Consider the following 17088-nt stretch of genomic DNA (forward strand, 5'->3'; position numbering starts at 1 on the left):
GTTGTATGCTATCGGAAGCCTAACGAAGGATTCACAACGATGCTGTGTACCATCCGCTGTCTGGATACCTCCAACCAAAGCTGTTTTGCGAAGTCCCAACCGGTTGACTACTTCCACCAAACGACCACCGAGAAGCGAACAATTTGCGCCGCTGTCCAATAACCCAGTCATCTGCTCGCCTAAAACGTCTACAACGGCGTGCGGTCTGTTGTCGTTTTCTAAATTGATGATAAGCGTGTTGATTTGACGAAATTCTGGAATGCTTGAGGGATCGTCTACATAGTGCGAGGATTCTGCTCCCTCTGTGGTTGAGTCCCCGCCTGCGCGTTTCCCGATCGGTGTTGACAAGACGGACAACTTCGGAGTGAATAGCCCTTCTGCCCACAGCGATAACAAAATAGAATGGCTTGAGGCTTTCTGCAATCCGTAAAGCGGTGACCAGCTTCGTCGCAGTTCCAGCATACGTTGTCTGCCTGACGTTGCCTGTTTGCGTCCCTGACTTCTCTTGGTTGCTGCGGCTGAACGTTGCTCTGGATCTGGTTCTGCGATCTAGCTGCTCCTTCGTTGCGATCAAACCTCATGCGTAAGGCGTCGACCTGTTGTATCAGCATCTCGATTTTGCTATCCGCGCTGTCGCTTCGCTCCTCCGATACGGTTGCTTCACCTTCCATTTGCACTGTTTCCAGCTTCGCCCGTTGCACTGCATTCGCCTCCATCACGTTGACACGACTGAAGCGTTGGTTCTGAATCGCCGTTCTGTGTTGACGCGTTGGTGCCGGAGTTGCTAACGTAGGTTCTATCAGCGCGCTGTGAGGCACTGTCATGCGCCGCATGTTCTGCTGAAGTCTGTTGAAGTCGTCGAATTCTTTGCACGCCTCCACTAGCTGATAGACTGTTCGAGTGTGCTGCGCGGCGGCAATAGCTGCGTATGTAGAGTTGACGTTCTTTTTTATTATGAACAGCTTCTCTTCCTCCGCCATCGGCGGCTGAACGTGGCTGAAAAGCATGTCGATGTCTTGGTAGAAGTTGCTGAACGGCTCATCTTCTCCTTGAAGACGGTGATAAGCTTCTACCCGAACGACGTACGAATAGTTGCTCGGCAGGAAGTGCTTCCGGATCTCTGCTTTGAATGCTGACCAAGTCCGAATACTCCCACGACGGAAGGCGCTGACGTACCATCGCAGAGCATCGCCCTTTAGGAAATGCTTGATGTTCTTTAAGATCAGCTCTCCTGGAATGTCTTCCGAATTCGCGAAGGTTTCGACTTGAAGCAGGAATGTGTTGAGAGAAACTCCATCCGTTTCACCTTCGTACTGTAGCCGCCAGTTGTGAATTGCTTTCGTTCTTCGATCCTCGCCAAAAGCAAAATTGTTTTCTGGAGTTGTGTGTTCTCTGCCGTAGCCTTGTCGCCACAAATCAGCCAAAATTTCTTCCCGCAAACGGTCGTATTCAGCTCGAGCGTTGTCTTCACCCGCATCGAATCTTGGAACCCGGTAAGGTGGTGGTGGAGTATCACCGACACCAAAACCTAATGTGGCTTTAGTGTGCGGCTGCCTCGATCGTTGTGAGTCCCGCGGTTCCCAAGGATTCCAGTCAGCAATGTTGATGTGTTGCTGCCAAGGATTTGAACTAGCTGCTGCTGTACTGCGTCCCCTGATGTTTATTCCCGATGCTCTAGCTGTAGCTGAATCGTGCAAGCTTCGGCTGGCTTGGCCCGGAAATGCTGCTGTAGAACGATGCGAAGCGTTGAAGGAAGAGCTGTTGCACGGTTCGTTCCCGTTGTCGTCGAAACCTCGAAAAGCATCTGACGAATTAGCTTGTGAAGTCGTCCTCGGTATCGCTCCGGTGCTCCTGGCTGACCTTCCTCCTTCGTTCGCTGTTGCTTGAGCTGCTGCTACTTCCTCAGCTTCTTCCCTGACATCTGGTGGACCACTCATATTAGATGCACTATTCGCGTTGACAGATTTAGTAGCACGTTTGTTTTTTCTCCCGAGCGCGTCGTCAACATCTTCGAGCGTGAATTGTACGAGAAGAGACAGCGTTGAAAAAGTATCCGACAATTTACTAGGAGCTTCAATTATGTCTAGTCTATTTCGGTAGTGAATCAAGCGAGAACGAGTTTGGCGAATAAAGTCCAAATCGCTTCTCTTAAATGCGTTTTCAATTTCAGGTAAAAGTTCGCGCATTGCGCCTTGGCATATACTAATATTTTGCTCAACGTCCATGACGTGAGACGAATCTTCATAAAATCTACCTCTAATTTCATCTTCTTGCATTAATGCACGTAATCGAACTGCTCTTGCACGGCGATTGATAGAAGTGAGCCGTGGAATGTGTCTCAGAGCCAATTCATAATTGATCTCTTCCTCCGTTAGACAAGAAGGATCCATAGTGTTGTTTAAATGAGCTAATAACTTATGGTAGTGGTAACGAACAAAAGTGGGACTAATTCAAAAAGTCGCACAAACTTACAAAATGCCACAAAACTTCAAAAATTCTCAGTTATAATTTCAAAATAACTGAACAATAATAGTGATTGCTTCAGTGATTGGATTCATTTACGTTGGGCGCCAATGTAGCGAAAGAGACCCTCTAATTGTAAAGTAGCGCAATCCGTGGCCAGGACAGAAATAAAGGCTTATAGTTCCGGCCTAATGCCGGGCACCCTAGCGTGAGACAAATGTGCGTCACTCACCTTCCGATTCCGGCAGCAGCGTGGGCAGCGCGGTGATAGGGGCACTACAAAATTCCTCTTCCTTCCCACTGCAGGCTTTCGCGGAGGATACGGTTCCTTTTCCTTCTTGCGATCTCGACCCTACTGTTACCGCTACTTTGACCGCGCCCCTACAGCAACACCAGAATCCTGGTCGGTTCAACACTGACGTGCGTAGTGACAGCGAGCAGATGAAGAAAGACGTCAACGTGGATGACCTTCTTGCGGAAACGCGAGACCCGGTCCCGAATTCAGATGTTTCCGGTGCCCCCCGGAACTGGCCACCGTTCGCACCAACTTTCGACGGAGTTAAACAACGGGTAACTCGAAATTAGCCAACCAATTCACTTTTCACGCGAGATCTTCGAAAAGCCCGGGCACAGTCGACGAAAACGACGTCCTTCCTTTTTTCGTTCGGCTGCTGGTGTGTCTCTTTTCGAAGCCAGCCCGCCTTTTTCCTGCCGCGTGGCCTCCCTTTTTCTTTCTTTTTCTTTTCTTGACGCTTTCTCCGGTATAATAATTCGGGGCTGCTTGTAATGTTTCCGTGAAGTTTACTTCCGATTCGAATCACGGACAATTATCGCATCACTCGCGGAATTAAATTGCAACGAGAAAAGCACAATCGAACCAAATTTTCAACCGGACCGCACGACACACGTCGCGAGTTTTTTTAGGTGAGAAACGACGTCCTTCCTTCTTTTGTTCGGCTGCCGGTGTGTCTCCTTTTCGAAGCCAGCCCGCCTTCTTTCTGCCGCGTGGCCTCCTTTCTTTTTTGACGTTTTCCCCTCGGTTGTCATTTATACACGCTCAAACGCATTTCATTATTTTAGGGTGCTTAAGCCATATCATACTCAATTTTGATAAAGACGTTACATCTGAACTGAAAAATTATCAATATAGATGAATGGCACTCTTTCACTTATACAAACTTCGTTGAGGAAGAGCGCCTGGTAGAAAGGAGCGTTCTGCAGTCGGTGGACAGCCAAAACGAGAAAGATGTTGTAGAACTCCAGTTTTCAGTGAAACCAGTCGAAAATGAAGCCCAAAGCCCCTTTGGCGGTCAACAAGGAAGAACTGCAGAACGAGTCGGACATTGATGATGATCAACCGAAGGACGACGATTTCGACTACAACACCACAACTGATTCTACGCTAACCGAAGCTGACATCAATTCAGTCGTTGAAAATCCTAGAAGGTCGATTCGCCAAATCTAAAGTTGTGCCACAAACACGCTATCCTCCAGCTGCTGAGCCATGAAAATATGAGGAAGCAATTACCGGACCTGAAAGCGTGTACTGAATGGCAGCGATGGACGAGGAATTAAATTTCTTGATGGAAAACGAAACCCGGGAGATCACAACGCTACCACCTGTGGACATCAAAACTGCTTATTTGTACGGTACGCTGGACGAAAAAATGTTTATGAAGCAGATCCCGGTTACGAGTCAGGCAACCCAGCCAGTGTGTGTTGTCTGTACAGGCTCAATCAAGCTGCCCGAGCCTGGAACAAAACGATCGACGATGTGCAAGCTGGATTCGTGCAGTTGTCCGCAGATGGGTGTCTCTACGTTCGGAAGAAACAGGGTCGACATCTATGTGGACGATATTCTTGTGTCCTGTTCGAGCGAGTCCGAATTCGCAGAAATAGTTGCTCATCTTCAATCATGATCAGATCCGTCAGTCAACCACGCGCCAAGGACTGGCCCGAGGCCAAGAGAGATTTGAAGTACCTGTTTCAAACTTGAAGTGCTGACAAGCTGAAGTTAAGAGTGACAGATAAAGGGTCCGGGACTCGGGACCGGAAATCAACTTCGGGTTTCCTGGTTTTTCTCGGCGGTGGAGTCGTGAGTTGGGCCTCCAGGAAACAATCGTGTGTGGAACTGCCTTCCACAGAATTAGAATCCATTTCTCTGGCCGCAGCGTGCCAGAAAATTCAGTGGATCACGAAGTTCTTGAAGGATTTTCTGACGAAAGTGGATCTGCCGATCCACATACGGAAGGATAACCAAAGCTGTATCCGACAAGTCATCAAGGAACTGCGGAGCAAGACTATCATCAGTTTGCTGTATTGCCCAACGGAAGACATGCTGGAAAATATGATAACGAAATCGTTATCTAGTGAGAAATTGGGAAAACTACGTGAAACGACAGGAATAATAGCTATCGATGTCGAAGAGGAGTGTTAGTAGTTACGAATCGAAGCAACCTACAGTACCGTTCATAATTGTATAGAAATTGGAAGTACGCGCACTGATACTTCGACTTTAAACCAGGGTTGGTAAATTTTTGTTTCATCAACCGAACGGCACCGTACTCAATTGACGCAACCTCACTATTCGCATGATGGATAAATCGCGACGTATTCAACATTTCTCCGTCTTGTGACTGGCGATACTCTACACATAGTCAAAATTTCTCACTTCGTCACCTTGAAAGCAATTTGCAAAAAATCAATTTCCATGTATGAAATTCTTTTCGACTGGGGGATGTGTGACTGGCAGACGAAGAGGAACCCGTTTGAGGAGCAGTCAATTGAGTTTGACGGACCAAGAGGCTTCACAGTCACAGCTTCACGCCTCATGATAGACCAAGGGGGGTATATAGTAGGTGTACTGATCAACCAAATATTCGAATCAGCCATGTTGACTTCTCAAATTGGCTACCATGTACACGTTGCGTTTGTTTACCAACAAAGCACTCGAAGACGAAGACATTCCCGAAGACAATAATCAACGTGACGGAGAGATTTTATTAAAAGGGCTGAAGGATACCAGTCCGGAGGCTCTAGGTAATCAGCTAATACCTTCTGCTAAAAATTTGAACAATGAGGCTCATTTGTATTTCCAGCTGGATGCAAACCACACCGTCTATTTTAGGGCGGTTTTTCGATGCTGTACGTACACATCCTGTACGAGCGTTACCTGCGTTAAGCTACCAGACGAACATTTTTTCTGCGACGATTTCAATAGTGTTCTAGAAACTGACTCGAACCGACAGTTGAAGTAACGTTTCGTCGACGACGAGATGCCTGACTGGTTTAGAATCGAGGAACAGGCCGTTCGGAGTTACTTAAAGTGAACGATATGTGAACATTCCATTGCCTGTCAAGGAGGAAGTGAAGCTCTCCGACACACACGTCACTTAAGCAAACTTCCTTCAATTCAGTGCACCAATAGCTCATCAGCGTCGTCAAATGAATTCAGAAATTTATAGCAGAGTGCAACTGCTGGTTAAAGACTTTCTCAGCAGATTTCTTCGGCAGTTTAACCGCAATAAACGTTTAACACACACAAACTGGTCTTTTTGTGAAAATAATGACGGTCATCATTTTATTCAGTTCTTACATTTAATTGAATCTAACTTTCGGGAACAGTTAGGAACATAGATTACGTATATTTTTCTAATTTCGTTCCAATACAAAGGAAAACAGATAGGGAACACTTCTAGAACAACCGGAATGGTAGACAGCTCAACTTAATTGGTTCCCATGGTTAGTTTTGCGTTCTACCACCTATCCTCACCGACCCTGTTGTTGCTTCCAGAAACAATACTGGCTTGTGCGCTCGTCGAGGATAAGCTCAGGTTGAACAATCCTGCGGATGATCGGTTTTCTGATGATTGCCGGTGTCAACGATATGTTCTGGTATTCACGGGTTGGATTTCATGGCTGGTTGATCGCGGGAAGAAAAAAAAAACTTTGATGCTGGCTCGTATGGAAAACACCGGCTCTAGAGAAATCAGCTGGTTTATAATGTCCGGTTGATTCGTTTCAAACAACGGTCGGTGGCACATGGAAACTGGCCTGGGGACACTTAAAAATGAAATCTGATGAAATTGAATCATCTTGCCTCACCAAACAACTTTTTTCTTATGTTTGTAAACAAAATAACCAGCACCACCAATATCCCGCGCTCTCCTCGCCTACTTACTGCAAAAGTCGGATAACCTGGTATTTAGAAGACCTTGGACATGACGATGACTTTCCCAAGCCTGCTTTAAACTTCCATACACGAAAAATTTAAAAAAAGGTAAAATTTACCGAGAAGCGAAGTGATTTTTTTCCACCCATCTTTCTCGGTAAATTTTACCTTTTTTTTCATTCACATAGCAAAAAGGTAAATTTTACCTTTTTTTAATTCACCTAGCAAAAAAGTAAATTTTACCTTTTTCACCTAGTAAAATAGTAAATAATAACGTTTTCCCTTCACTGATTTGAAAAGGAAATGCTAGACAGGGGTGTTATACTCCTCAAAACAGTGCAATGTGTTCTAAAAGCACAATGTGAGCTCAAGCTTTCTAAAACTGCGCGCACGGCGATAGAACATCTACTGCTCGCTCTCTTACTGCGCACCAATAGTCGAATTTTCTGAGAGGTTTCTCCCAATGATGAAAAACACAATGAGCTGATCCACTCTGCTCAATGTGCAGCTCAATGTGAACTCTGGCTTTAGAAATTTGCCAAGCACTCTTCTTCGTTTTATTTTTCCTTCTCATCAAAAGAAAATAAAAACGATCATGGTTCGTCCAGTCCGGCACGAAGGCACACCGGCTGCTTGCAAGGAAGAAAATAACTCATAAACAAGCAACAGCAACAACAAAAACGAAATTCGGTCGGGCTCGGCTTACCGGCTGCCGAGCAGCGATGCCACGAAAATCTGTACCATCAGTGTATTTAATTCTGTTAAATTGGGACACGTATGGACGAAGATCAGACTTATTTATGATACAGATTTTTTTGTGGCAACGATGTTCGGCAGCCGGCAGGCCGAGGCCGCCCAAATTCCAGCTGTGTTGTTGCTGTTGCTTGTTTTTTGGGAAAAAATTCGCTTTCGTTTGTTGAATTCAGCGTGGTGGTGGTATAGTGGTACACATTGTGCAGCTCAATGTGCTGAGGGCTACCGCTGTGCAGCTCAGTGATTTGCTTCGATGTGGCACATTGATGGACAGCCAGCTCAGGCAGTGCTCGGTTTTGCTCTCTCAATGTGCTATGGAAAAAATGCACATTGAGCTCATTGTGTGAGCAAATGACACCCCTGATGCTAGATGGTTAAGTTGGTTTCTTCAATTAAAATAAAACAAAAACAAAATATAAGTATTCAAAAATTTATAATTGTTTGAGATAGATAGACTTTTTTTGTTGAGGCATTTCTTCGCCAGGCTCGTGGCAATTCGTCTTCGCGTTCTTCCGAGCCAACATGGCCACTGAATCCCTCTGCATGCCCTTCTACTTTCGACTAAACCGGTCAGGTCCGGCTTTTCCGGAATGATATCTGGAGGATGACGTGGAATACACCTCGAACAACTAAATGATATCTAAGAAAACACTTACCATTCTATTCCGATTTTCTCATATTGGGCACGAAGCAAAACTTGTTCCTGAATGACAAAACAGCTGCAGGGCTAGAAGCGACCATGCGATAAAAAAGTAGGGCAAAATAGTTACTTTGAAGTGAAATTAGGGTAAAATTAGTGACCAGATCAAGACGAAAAGTAACTAAAAAATGTCATTAAAAACTTAAACAAAACACTTTAAAGGTAATTCTGTTAATTGGAAAACGTTTTTTGGGAGGCTCTTGGCCTCACTTGTAGAAAAGCAATATTTCGGACAAAAAAGGAACATTTTAAATGAGCTTAGATAATTTAAGAATAGTGACAGCAGAATCGTAAAGTTCTAAAGAAACAATGGGAGGGAACCAAAAGATCGTACTGTAAAGACTAGGACAACTAAGCCCGACAAGAACTTCGAGTTTATCCATTTTCTTTGAAAAAACAACCCACAAATTTTGGAAATTCATTCTATGATGTATACACCATCATTTTTTCAATGTCACTAAAACAGTTGAAAAAGTCTTAAATTATATTGAAAAAAGTTAACAATTCGAAATAAATTTTCAGGAATCAAAATTTTCAACAAAAATGTTATGTGTGAGAGATCTACAAATGCAAATAAAAAACCAGCACATGTTTAACGAAAAGTTTAAAGAATATACTTGAAATTGAGTTAAAATTTACATTTATAGAAATTTCAATTCATGAAAGAGTTATGAAATTAAAAATTGGGAGGTCCTTATGAAAAAGTGACAAAACAATGATAGAGGTTTGAAAAAAAATAAAGGACAAAATGTTGACAGAAGATTGACAATGACTCAAAGAAGCTTAGCGAAAAAATTGACTTAGATGATAATAACACAAAAAGGCTAAATAATTTGACGAGACTTATCTTCAAGGTAGAATATAGTTTTTCAAATTTAAAACTAACTCAAAGAGAATTTACTTACAAAAATGGAACATTTCCTAAGAAATTCACTGCAGACTTTATTGCATGATTCACATATCAATCATTAGAAAGATTTACTATAAAAAAAATGATGTTCAAGAAGGAAGGAATTTTTAACAAATATTCATAAATGATTTAACACTACAATTTCTTCAAAAAATTAACAGATCCAAGAAATACTTCAGAAATATTGTATCCATCCAAGAAACACCTTTTCGAATATTGTAGAAAATATATCAGTAAACCTCTAAAAAGGTACAAAAATACTGAAAATTATCGAAAACTTCAAAAAGAGTTTGAAATCTATGTATATTTGTATATCTACCAATCTTTCAAATGATTCGAAAATGTCTTAAAATAAGAGAACTTAGAAATGAAATATCTGATACTTTCGATTCAATTGAGTCACTTTTCACAAGTTTACCTTCCATTTGATACAATCACAAGTTTACCTTCCATTTGATACAATCAAGAGCATTGAAAGCATGGAATGTTTCCTGTCATGTGAGTGCACTGTACAGATTTTGATTGATTTTTTTAAAATTAAGTTGAGAATTATTTTTAACAAATTCAAGCTTTAAAAATTATAACACTTCAAATCCTGGTTAAACATGTTGTAATAGTGTCACTTTAGGAAATATTTTTTCTTGACACAAATGCGAAAACGTTGGTAAAGTGTCACAATTAAACAAAAACTAAATATTTTTTAGGCGAAAAACTATTTTTGTTTAAATTCCAATTGTCATCCATGTTATGTTTAAGTGTAAGCGATATATCAAAGCAAAACAAAACAATAATCTTCCTTACTGAATCTGAGTCATTCTCTAAATTAAAGTCGCGTGAATTCCCACAGGACTCGAAAGGAAAGAAAAGGAACCCGTCAAATAAATAATAAACGAATAACCTAATAATAAACTAATAAATACCTACCGCTTGTCGTGAAACAATATAACGTTTTTAATAATGAGTAGAAAAAGTTCAAAAAAATAAGCTCAGTTGTAAGGAAATTATATAAAAAATAGTGACTTTAGGGACCAAATTTCAAAAAAAGTAACTTCTGAGTGACCAGCCTGAAAAAAGTGAGAAAGTTACTAAAAAGTGACCAACTTCTAGCCCTGCAGCTGCTTAACCTCAATAAACGGGTGTACCGTTTTGTTAAGCTCAATCCAGGTCAACTTCACCTCGCTACGAGGTAAGTTTAACCTTTTTTGAATTCATCTTTTTTTCTAGGTGAATTGTACTTTTTTATTCAGCTTAATTCAGGTGAACTTCACCGGTTGGATAAAAACCATGACAATCAGTTGAACACTTAATAACTACCAGCTAGATCTTTTTAAAGCCAAACTTTTCTTCAGTTTTGCACGTTTTACTTACAAACTGACATTGCATTCATAACAATAATAGGAGAAAATACATAATGCAATCTTCAAAGGGCCAACAAACTTCATAACATAATCAAATAAAGGCCTTGTTCGAGTATCGAGTAGCCCCTCGTGCATCGGCGGTACCAACCAAAAAAGGAGAGAAAAAAACCTAAGTGAAAAAATTTGCATTACTGTACTTCCGATCGACAAATAAAAACGTGTTGTATTTTCGAGTCGTAGTTCTCCGCGTTTTAATTCGGAATATCCGCGAATTTCCAGTCCAAGTATCGTTGGGAAGTATTTTCCGTTCATAGTCCACCGAAACATTGGTCCTACACGAGCCGGATAATGACGGACTTACAGAAATTGGTCGCCAGAAGAAACGCCTTCTTGGCTCAAGTGAAAGGAGAGCTTCTAGTCGCGAAAAACCTCAATCAGAGGAGACCTTCCCAAAGTGAGGTTAGGGATCGACTGGACCAGCTCAAAGTGCTTGCTGGAAGTTTCCGCGATACCCAAAGTGAAATTGAACAGAATCAGAAAGATCCGGAAGCTGTATTGTCTGTGTTAAATGTGCGGGAAGAATTCTTCGGAGATTTTTACAAAACGAAAGATTTGTTCGAATGTTATCTCGAAGAATTGGAACCGGCAGATAGCCAGAAATCGTTAGTAGTGACGGAAGATTGGAGAGAAGCATTACATTTGCTGATAAAAACGCAGCAACAATTGGTGATAGATCAAGCGACATCCAACCACGCTTTTGCGAATTTGGCTGCTCGAGTTTCAAATAGTGCTATTCCTCCGGAAGATTGTGAACAAAGTGATCAGGTATCGAGTGGTGCACCTCGATTCAATGTTCGTCTCCCAGCCATAAATGTGCCGATTTTTCGTGGTGATCGTAAGGGATGGATGACATTCAAGGATTTGTTTGTGTCGACGATTCACGATCGAAGAGATTTAACCGATTCGTTGAAAATGCAATATCTGTTTTCGTACTTGGATGGTGATGCGAAACGAATGGTTAACAAATACACAATTTCGAGTGTAAACTACCAACATGCCTGGTTAGCGCTGTGCAATCATTATGACAAGAAGCGCTACACAGTATTTGCACTTGTTCGTGAGTTTATGGAGCAACCAACCGTCTCAGTTAGTAATTTGCAAGCTTTGAGCAAATTGGTGACTACTTCGGATGAGCTGGTGCAGCAACTTGATGCACTCGGAGAGGAATACCAGTCGCGGGATCCCTGGTTGATTTATTTGACGCTGGAAAAGTTGGACAAGGACACTAGAGCTAGTTGGTCCCAGGAAGTGGTAGAAAATGAGAATCCAACTTTCGAGGAATTGCTACAGTTCCTCCAGCAAAGGTGTGAAGTGTTAGAAACCTGTTCGGCGTTTTCGAAGAAAAGTGTTAGTGAAGTGAATAAAAAAGAAAACCTGAACGAGAAGAAGATTCGTACCATGCATACAGAAGTATCAGATAAAAAGTGCGCGAAATGTTCTAAGGAACATAACGTATACCAGTGTGATGAGTTCAAAAGCCTGAGTGTAGAAGAAAGAAGGAATCTCGCCAAACAAGCTCGTCTCTGCTACAACTGTTTGCGGTCGTCCCACTCGGCTAAAACCTGTTCATCGAAATCCGTGTGTCGTACGTCGAAGTGCAACCAGCGCCATCACACGTTACTGTGCCCGGCTGATTCAAATCCCCAGAACATCACCGGCAGTAATGAAAGCGGTTCCCAGAAACCCTGTGCATCGGAGGAGAAAAAGGAAACGATTGCTTCATTAACGACTGATCTACCTATTGTGAAACAATCAGTGTCACTGTTGCCGACTGCTGTAGTTAAAGTGCGAAAGTCTGACGGAACATTTGCTAGTGCAAGAGTGCTTATCGATTCTGGATCGCAGGCATCAATGGTTACCGAAGAATTAGTGCGAAAGTTGGCACTCCCACGGAGCAACGGAAAAGTGAGTGTTTGCGGAATCGGGCAAAGTAGTGCTGGTACTACCCGTGGCATGGTGGCGCTGGAAATATCTTCGAGATTCAACGAGGTTGTGCTTATCAAAACCAAGGCTTACATTCTCGGCAAATTGACCTCTACTCTGCCGGCTCAACGTTTTTATAATCGTAATTTGTCGTTTTTGGGAAAGTTGAACGACTTAGCGGATCCGTCGTTTAGCCAACCATCGAAGATCGACATTGTATTGGGAACGGACGTCTTTCTTGCCCTCCTCGAAAGTGGCCAAGTCAAGGACGAAAGCGGCCAAACGGTGGCCCAAAAAACTATCTTTGGATGGATTGTTGCTGGACGATATGATCAGGCGGAAATCATAACCAGCAGCCACGCAATCGTGAACTTGTATACGGAAATGGATTTGAACCAAGCCTTACAAAAGTTTTGGGAGCAAGAGGAAATTAACAAAGTCCACCAGCTGACTCCTTCGGAAATAGCGGTTACAGAGCACTTCCGTACGACCTTACAAAGAGACGAAACTGGGCGCTTCATCGTTCGATTGCCCTTCGACGATTCGAAGCCTTATCTTGGCGAATCATTGACGGCTGCCAAGAAGCGATTGGTTGCCATGGAACGGCGTTTTGTGGTCCAACCCGAATTCAAACGACTCTATTCTGGTTTTATGAGTGAATATCTGGAGCTCGGGCATATGGAGCTGGTGCCTAACGACGAAGTAATGAAGGACTCTGCGAAGTGTTACTACTTGCCGCACCACGCCGTCATGAAAGAGGACAGCACGACTACCAAGCTCAGGGTCGTCTTCGACGCCTCATGCGCTACTGCGTCAGGCGTCTCCCTGAATGATCGACTCATGGCGGGACCGAACAACAATGCCGACCTGTTTTCGGTTCTCTTGCGATTTCGGACCTACAAGGTGGCCTTTAGCGCGGATGTCACCAAAATGTATCGCCAAATTTTGGTGCATCCAGACGATCGTTGATTCTCAAGCGGCAGTTGGTTGAGATTTTGAAAACAAGTGGATTTGAGTTACGCAAGTGGGCCTCAAATAATGAAAGACTCATTAGTGAAAATAGTGAAAGTGAAAATCAACCAGTTACAGTGAAAATAACTGAAGATACAGAATCAGTGAAAGCTTTGGGACTACAGTGGTTTCCAGTACAGGACGAATTTGGATTTAAAGTTACTCTCCCACCAAGTGAAGTGAACACCAAAAGACAAATGATTTCCGATTCATCCAGACTCTTTGATCCATTTGGGTGGTTGGGACCAGTGATGATAAAAATTAAGATTCTGTATCAGCAGTTATGGTTGTATGATATGTCTTGGGACGATGAGTTACCAATGGCCATTGCGAACGAGTGGAAAGAAGTGAAGAACAATCTCAACCAACTAGAGAAGATCCGCATCCCACGATACACCGGCGAAATGTGTGATAAAGTGCAACTTCATGGATTCTCCGACGCATCCGAGCAGGCGTATGCAGCTGTTGTCTACCTCAGGGTTCTGGATGCTGCAGGCCATGCCAGAGTTACTCTGATGGCGGCGAAATCTCGTGTCGCTCCCATCAAACAAATTTCGTTGCCGAGGTTGGAGCTGAATGGAGCACTGTTACTTGCCGAGCTTATGGCAAAGGTAACAACTGCTCTGGCGTACCCTGAACCCGAAACCTGGGCGTGGACCGATTCTACTATCGTACTGAATTGGCTTTCTGCGCATCCTCGCAAATGGAACACGTTCGTGGCCAATCGAACGTCGGCTATACTTGAAACTCTACCGAGGAGCTGTTGGAACCACGTGAAAAGCAAGGACAATCCGGCGGATTGCCTTTCTCGTGGTTTAAGTCCTGCTGAATTCATCGATCATCCTCTGTGGTTCAGGGGACCGCAGTGGCTAAGCGAGGACTCGGCGAGCTGGGTGCTGAGCGCACCACCGACCCTCGAAGGAGATTTGCCGGAGGCAAAACCAGTGAAATCACTGCATCTTGTTGCGATACATCACCGAGATAATTACGACGTCGAGGAGGAACTACTGGAAAGGCGTTCTAGTTTTACGTTGATTGTTCGAACATTGGCGTACATGAATCGTTGGGCTCACCACTCCGTATCCAAGGACGAGCGACACGGCGGGGAGTTGACACCTGTTGAGCTACAAGCAGCTACTTCCCAATTGTGCCGGGCAATCCAAAATGACGTATTCGGTCCAGAAATTAAACGCCTACGAAAGGGTAAGTCGATTAAACCAAAACATATCCTTGCCCCTCTTTATCCCTTTCTGGACAAATTTGGAACAATGCGCGTCGGTGGAAGACTACAACATTCCAATCAACCCTATGACGTTAAACACCCAATAATCTTGCCCCAAAACCATCGTGGTACTGAACTACTGGTCCGTGAATTACATTTACGTAACTTACATGCTGGTCCAACTCTATTAACCTCCGTTGCGTATCAGAAATATTGGATAGTGGGTTGCCAAACCGTCGTTCGTCGTATCGTCCAGGGTTGTATTCGATGTGTTCGTCTTAAGGGAAAAACTGCCAATCAATTAATGGGCAATCTTCCACCGTCAAGAGTTCTGGCCACCCGCCCATTCTCACACGTCGGAGTAGATTACGCCGGACCAATCAAATTGAAGGCACTATGTGTGAGAGGTGTTAAGATCACGAAAGGATATATCGCCGTCTTTGTTTGTCTATCAACAAGAGCTGTGCACGTCGAAGGAGCAAGTGATCTGTCTACCAATACTTTTCTAAGCACCCTAAAACGATTCATTTCACGGCGTGGTTATCCAGTGGAAATATGTTCAGACCAAGGCACCAATTTCGTCGGTGCGGATCGCGCATTGCGTGAATTCTTGGACCATCTACAATCCAACTCGAAAGACGTCTCAAAATTCCTTTCAAACATCGGAATCAAATGGTCTTTAACCCGCCATCCGCCCCACATATGGGAGGGATTTGGGAAGCCGCGGTGAAAAGCGTAAAATCCCACCTGGTAGCCGAACTAGGTAACGAGCCTCTTACCTTTGAAGACTTCACCACAATACTCTGCCAAATCGAGGCTTGTCTCAACTCGAGGCCACTCTGCGCATTGTCAAGCAACCCTGACTGCTTCGAAGCTTTAACGCCAGGTCACTTCTTGATTGGCCAACCGATGAACCTTATACCAGAGCCTTCCCTGAAGCATGTTCCCATCAACCGTCTCGACACGTGGCAACAACTGCAAGCGAAAACCACCAAGGTGTGGGACCGATGGAAGAACGAATATTTGGTGAGTCTTCAACCAAGAACGAAGTGGCGTGCGGAAAAACCGAACATCAACGTAGGCCAACTTGTCCTGATCAAGAACGATAATACGCCCCCGGCACAATGGGAGCTCGCCCGAGTAGAAGAGATTTTGCCAGATTCATCAGGAGCCGTGCGAGTGGTGAAGCTGCGTCGAGGAGGTGTCATCTACGAACGGCCGATCCACAAACTGTGTGTCCTCCCGGTGGATTGAGGCCGGAGCCTCAAGGCGGGGAGAATGTTCGAGTATCGAGTAGCCCCTCGTGCATCGGCGGTACCAACCAAAAAAGGAGAGAAAAAAACCCAAGTGAAAAAATTTGCATTACTGTACTTCCGATCGACAAATAAAAACGTGTTGTATTTTCGAGTCGTAGTTCTCCGCGTTTTAATTCGGAATATCCGCGAATTTCCAGTCCAAGTATCGTTGGGAAGTATTTTCCGTTCATAGTCCACCGAAACAGGCCTTATAACACAATCAAAATGAAGTTGGAATCCATTTTTGTACTAAAACGTGTTTTTTTTTATTCCTGCCATTCTCTTATAAATTTTCGATACAATCGTTTTTGTGACGTCACAAAAAATGGTTATCGGCACTACCTTATTTAAATATTTCTTGAATTTTTCCTGCATTTTACTCATGAAAATAAAATCCCGACATTTCCTCTATAGTTGGTCGGGATTCGACCAGACCGAGCTGAACGCCATCAGCATTTTTTCGAGACACTTGAACTTCATGTGCAAATATTTTCAACTAGAAACAGAATCTTTGATGTTAATGAGCTAGAATCAATAGTTTATAATTCAAGGAATTCATTTTAATCATTTGTATTCGGTTTTGCGATCTAAGATATGAATAACTCGAGATTTAGTTTTAGTTGTTTTTAAATTTTCTAATGGCGCTCAGTTCGGTCTGGTCGAAGGCAGGCCAGTTAACCGGTTTGAATTTAAAATTTCAGGTTCTTCCGTTTTTCCCGGTTTCATTTTAAATTCCTACAGGTTCATTTATAGTTAAATAACTTTATGAAAGGGTTAATTTAATAATTTAAGTTGTCTTTTTTAAACATTTGAAAATAATGTGTAAATATTTTTTTTTATTTTCCCCAAATATTATTGTTGCAAGGTTATTACATTGCGAAACGAAGGATTAACTTTTTTTTTAATAATTTCGTTATCTCGCCATCCTATAAGGGGATCGCTGATTACATTTCTTTTTTTTTTTTTTTTGAAAAATCCGTGCTTCCGATGGGAAGTCTGCTGGTCTGGTCTGGTAAGGTTGTGTCCAACATTTGGTTAACAACGGTTAACGTAGAGCTGTTGCTCGGCTGAGATAGTCTTAAATAAAAAGTCGAAGTTCTGTTTAGACTGAATATATCTTGAAATCCTTGACATAAAATCCATTTGAATGTTTTTTTTATTCCTTTTTCTGTAATAGTAATTATTGAGTTATTTACATACGAAAATCTTTCGACACAGGTCT

The 17088-nt window shown here is 43.0% G+C and overlaps 3 protein-coding genes across 3 annotated transcripts in view; 2 read left to right on the top strand and 1 right to left on the bottom strand.

Annotated features, from left to right (window-relative positions):
• The window catches only part of LOC129749731 (uncharacterized), a 47334-nt gene that overhangs the window by 29428 nt on the left and 818 nt on the right, over positions 1-17088 (bottom strand). The window lies entirely within an intron of this gene.
• LOC129742509 (uncharacterized) lies at positions 10704-13307 on the top strand. Its single transcript, XM_055734411.1, has one exon. The coding sequence runs from the start codon at positions 10704-10706 to the stop codon at positions 13305-13307; it is 2604 nt and encodes an 867-aa protein (XP_055590386.1).
• Positions 13646-15301, top strand: LOC129742510 (uncharacterized). Its single transcript, XM_055734412.1, has one exon. The coding sequence runs from the start codon at positions 13646-13648 to the stop codon at positions 15299-15301; it is 1656 nt and encodes a 551-aa protein (XP_055590387.1).

This window comes from Uranotaenia lowii, chromosome 2, assembly GCF_029784155.1.
Source record: "Uranotaenia lowii strain MFRU-FL chromosome 2, ASM2978415v1, whole genome shotgun sequence".
Classification (NCBI taxonomy): Eukaryota; Metazoa; Arthropoda; class Insecta; order Diptera; family Culicidae; genus Uranotaenia; species Uranotaenia lowii.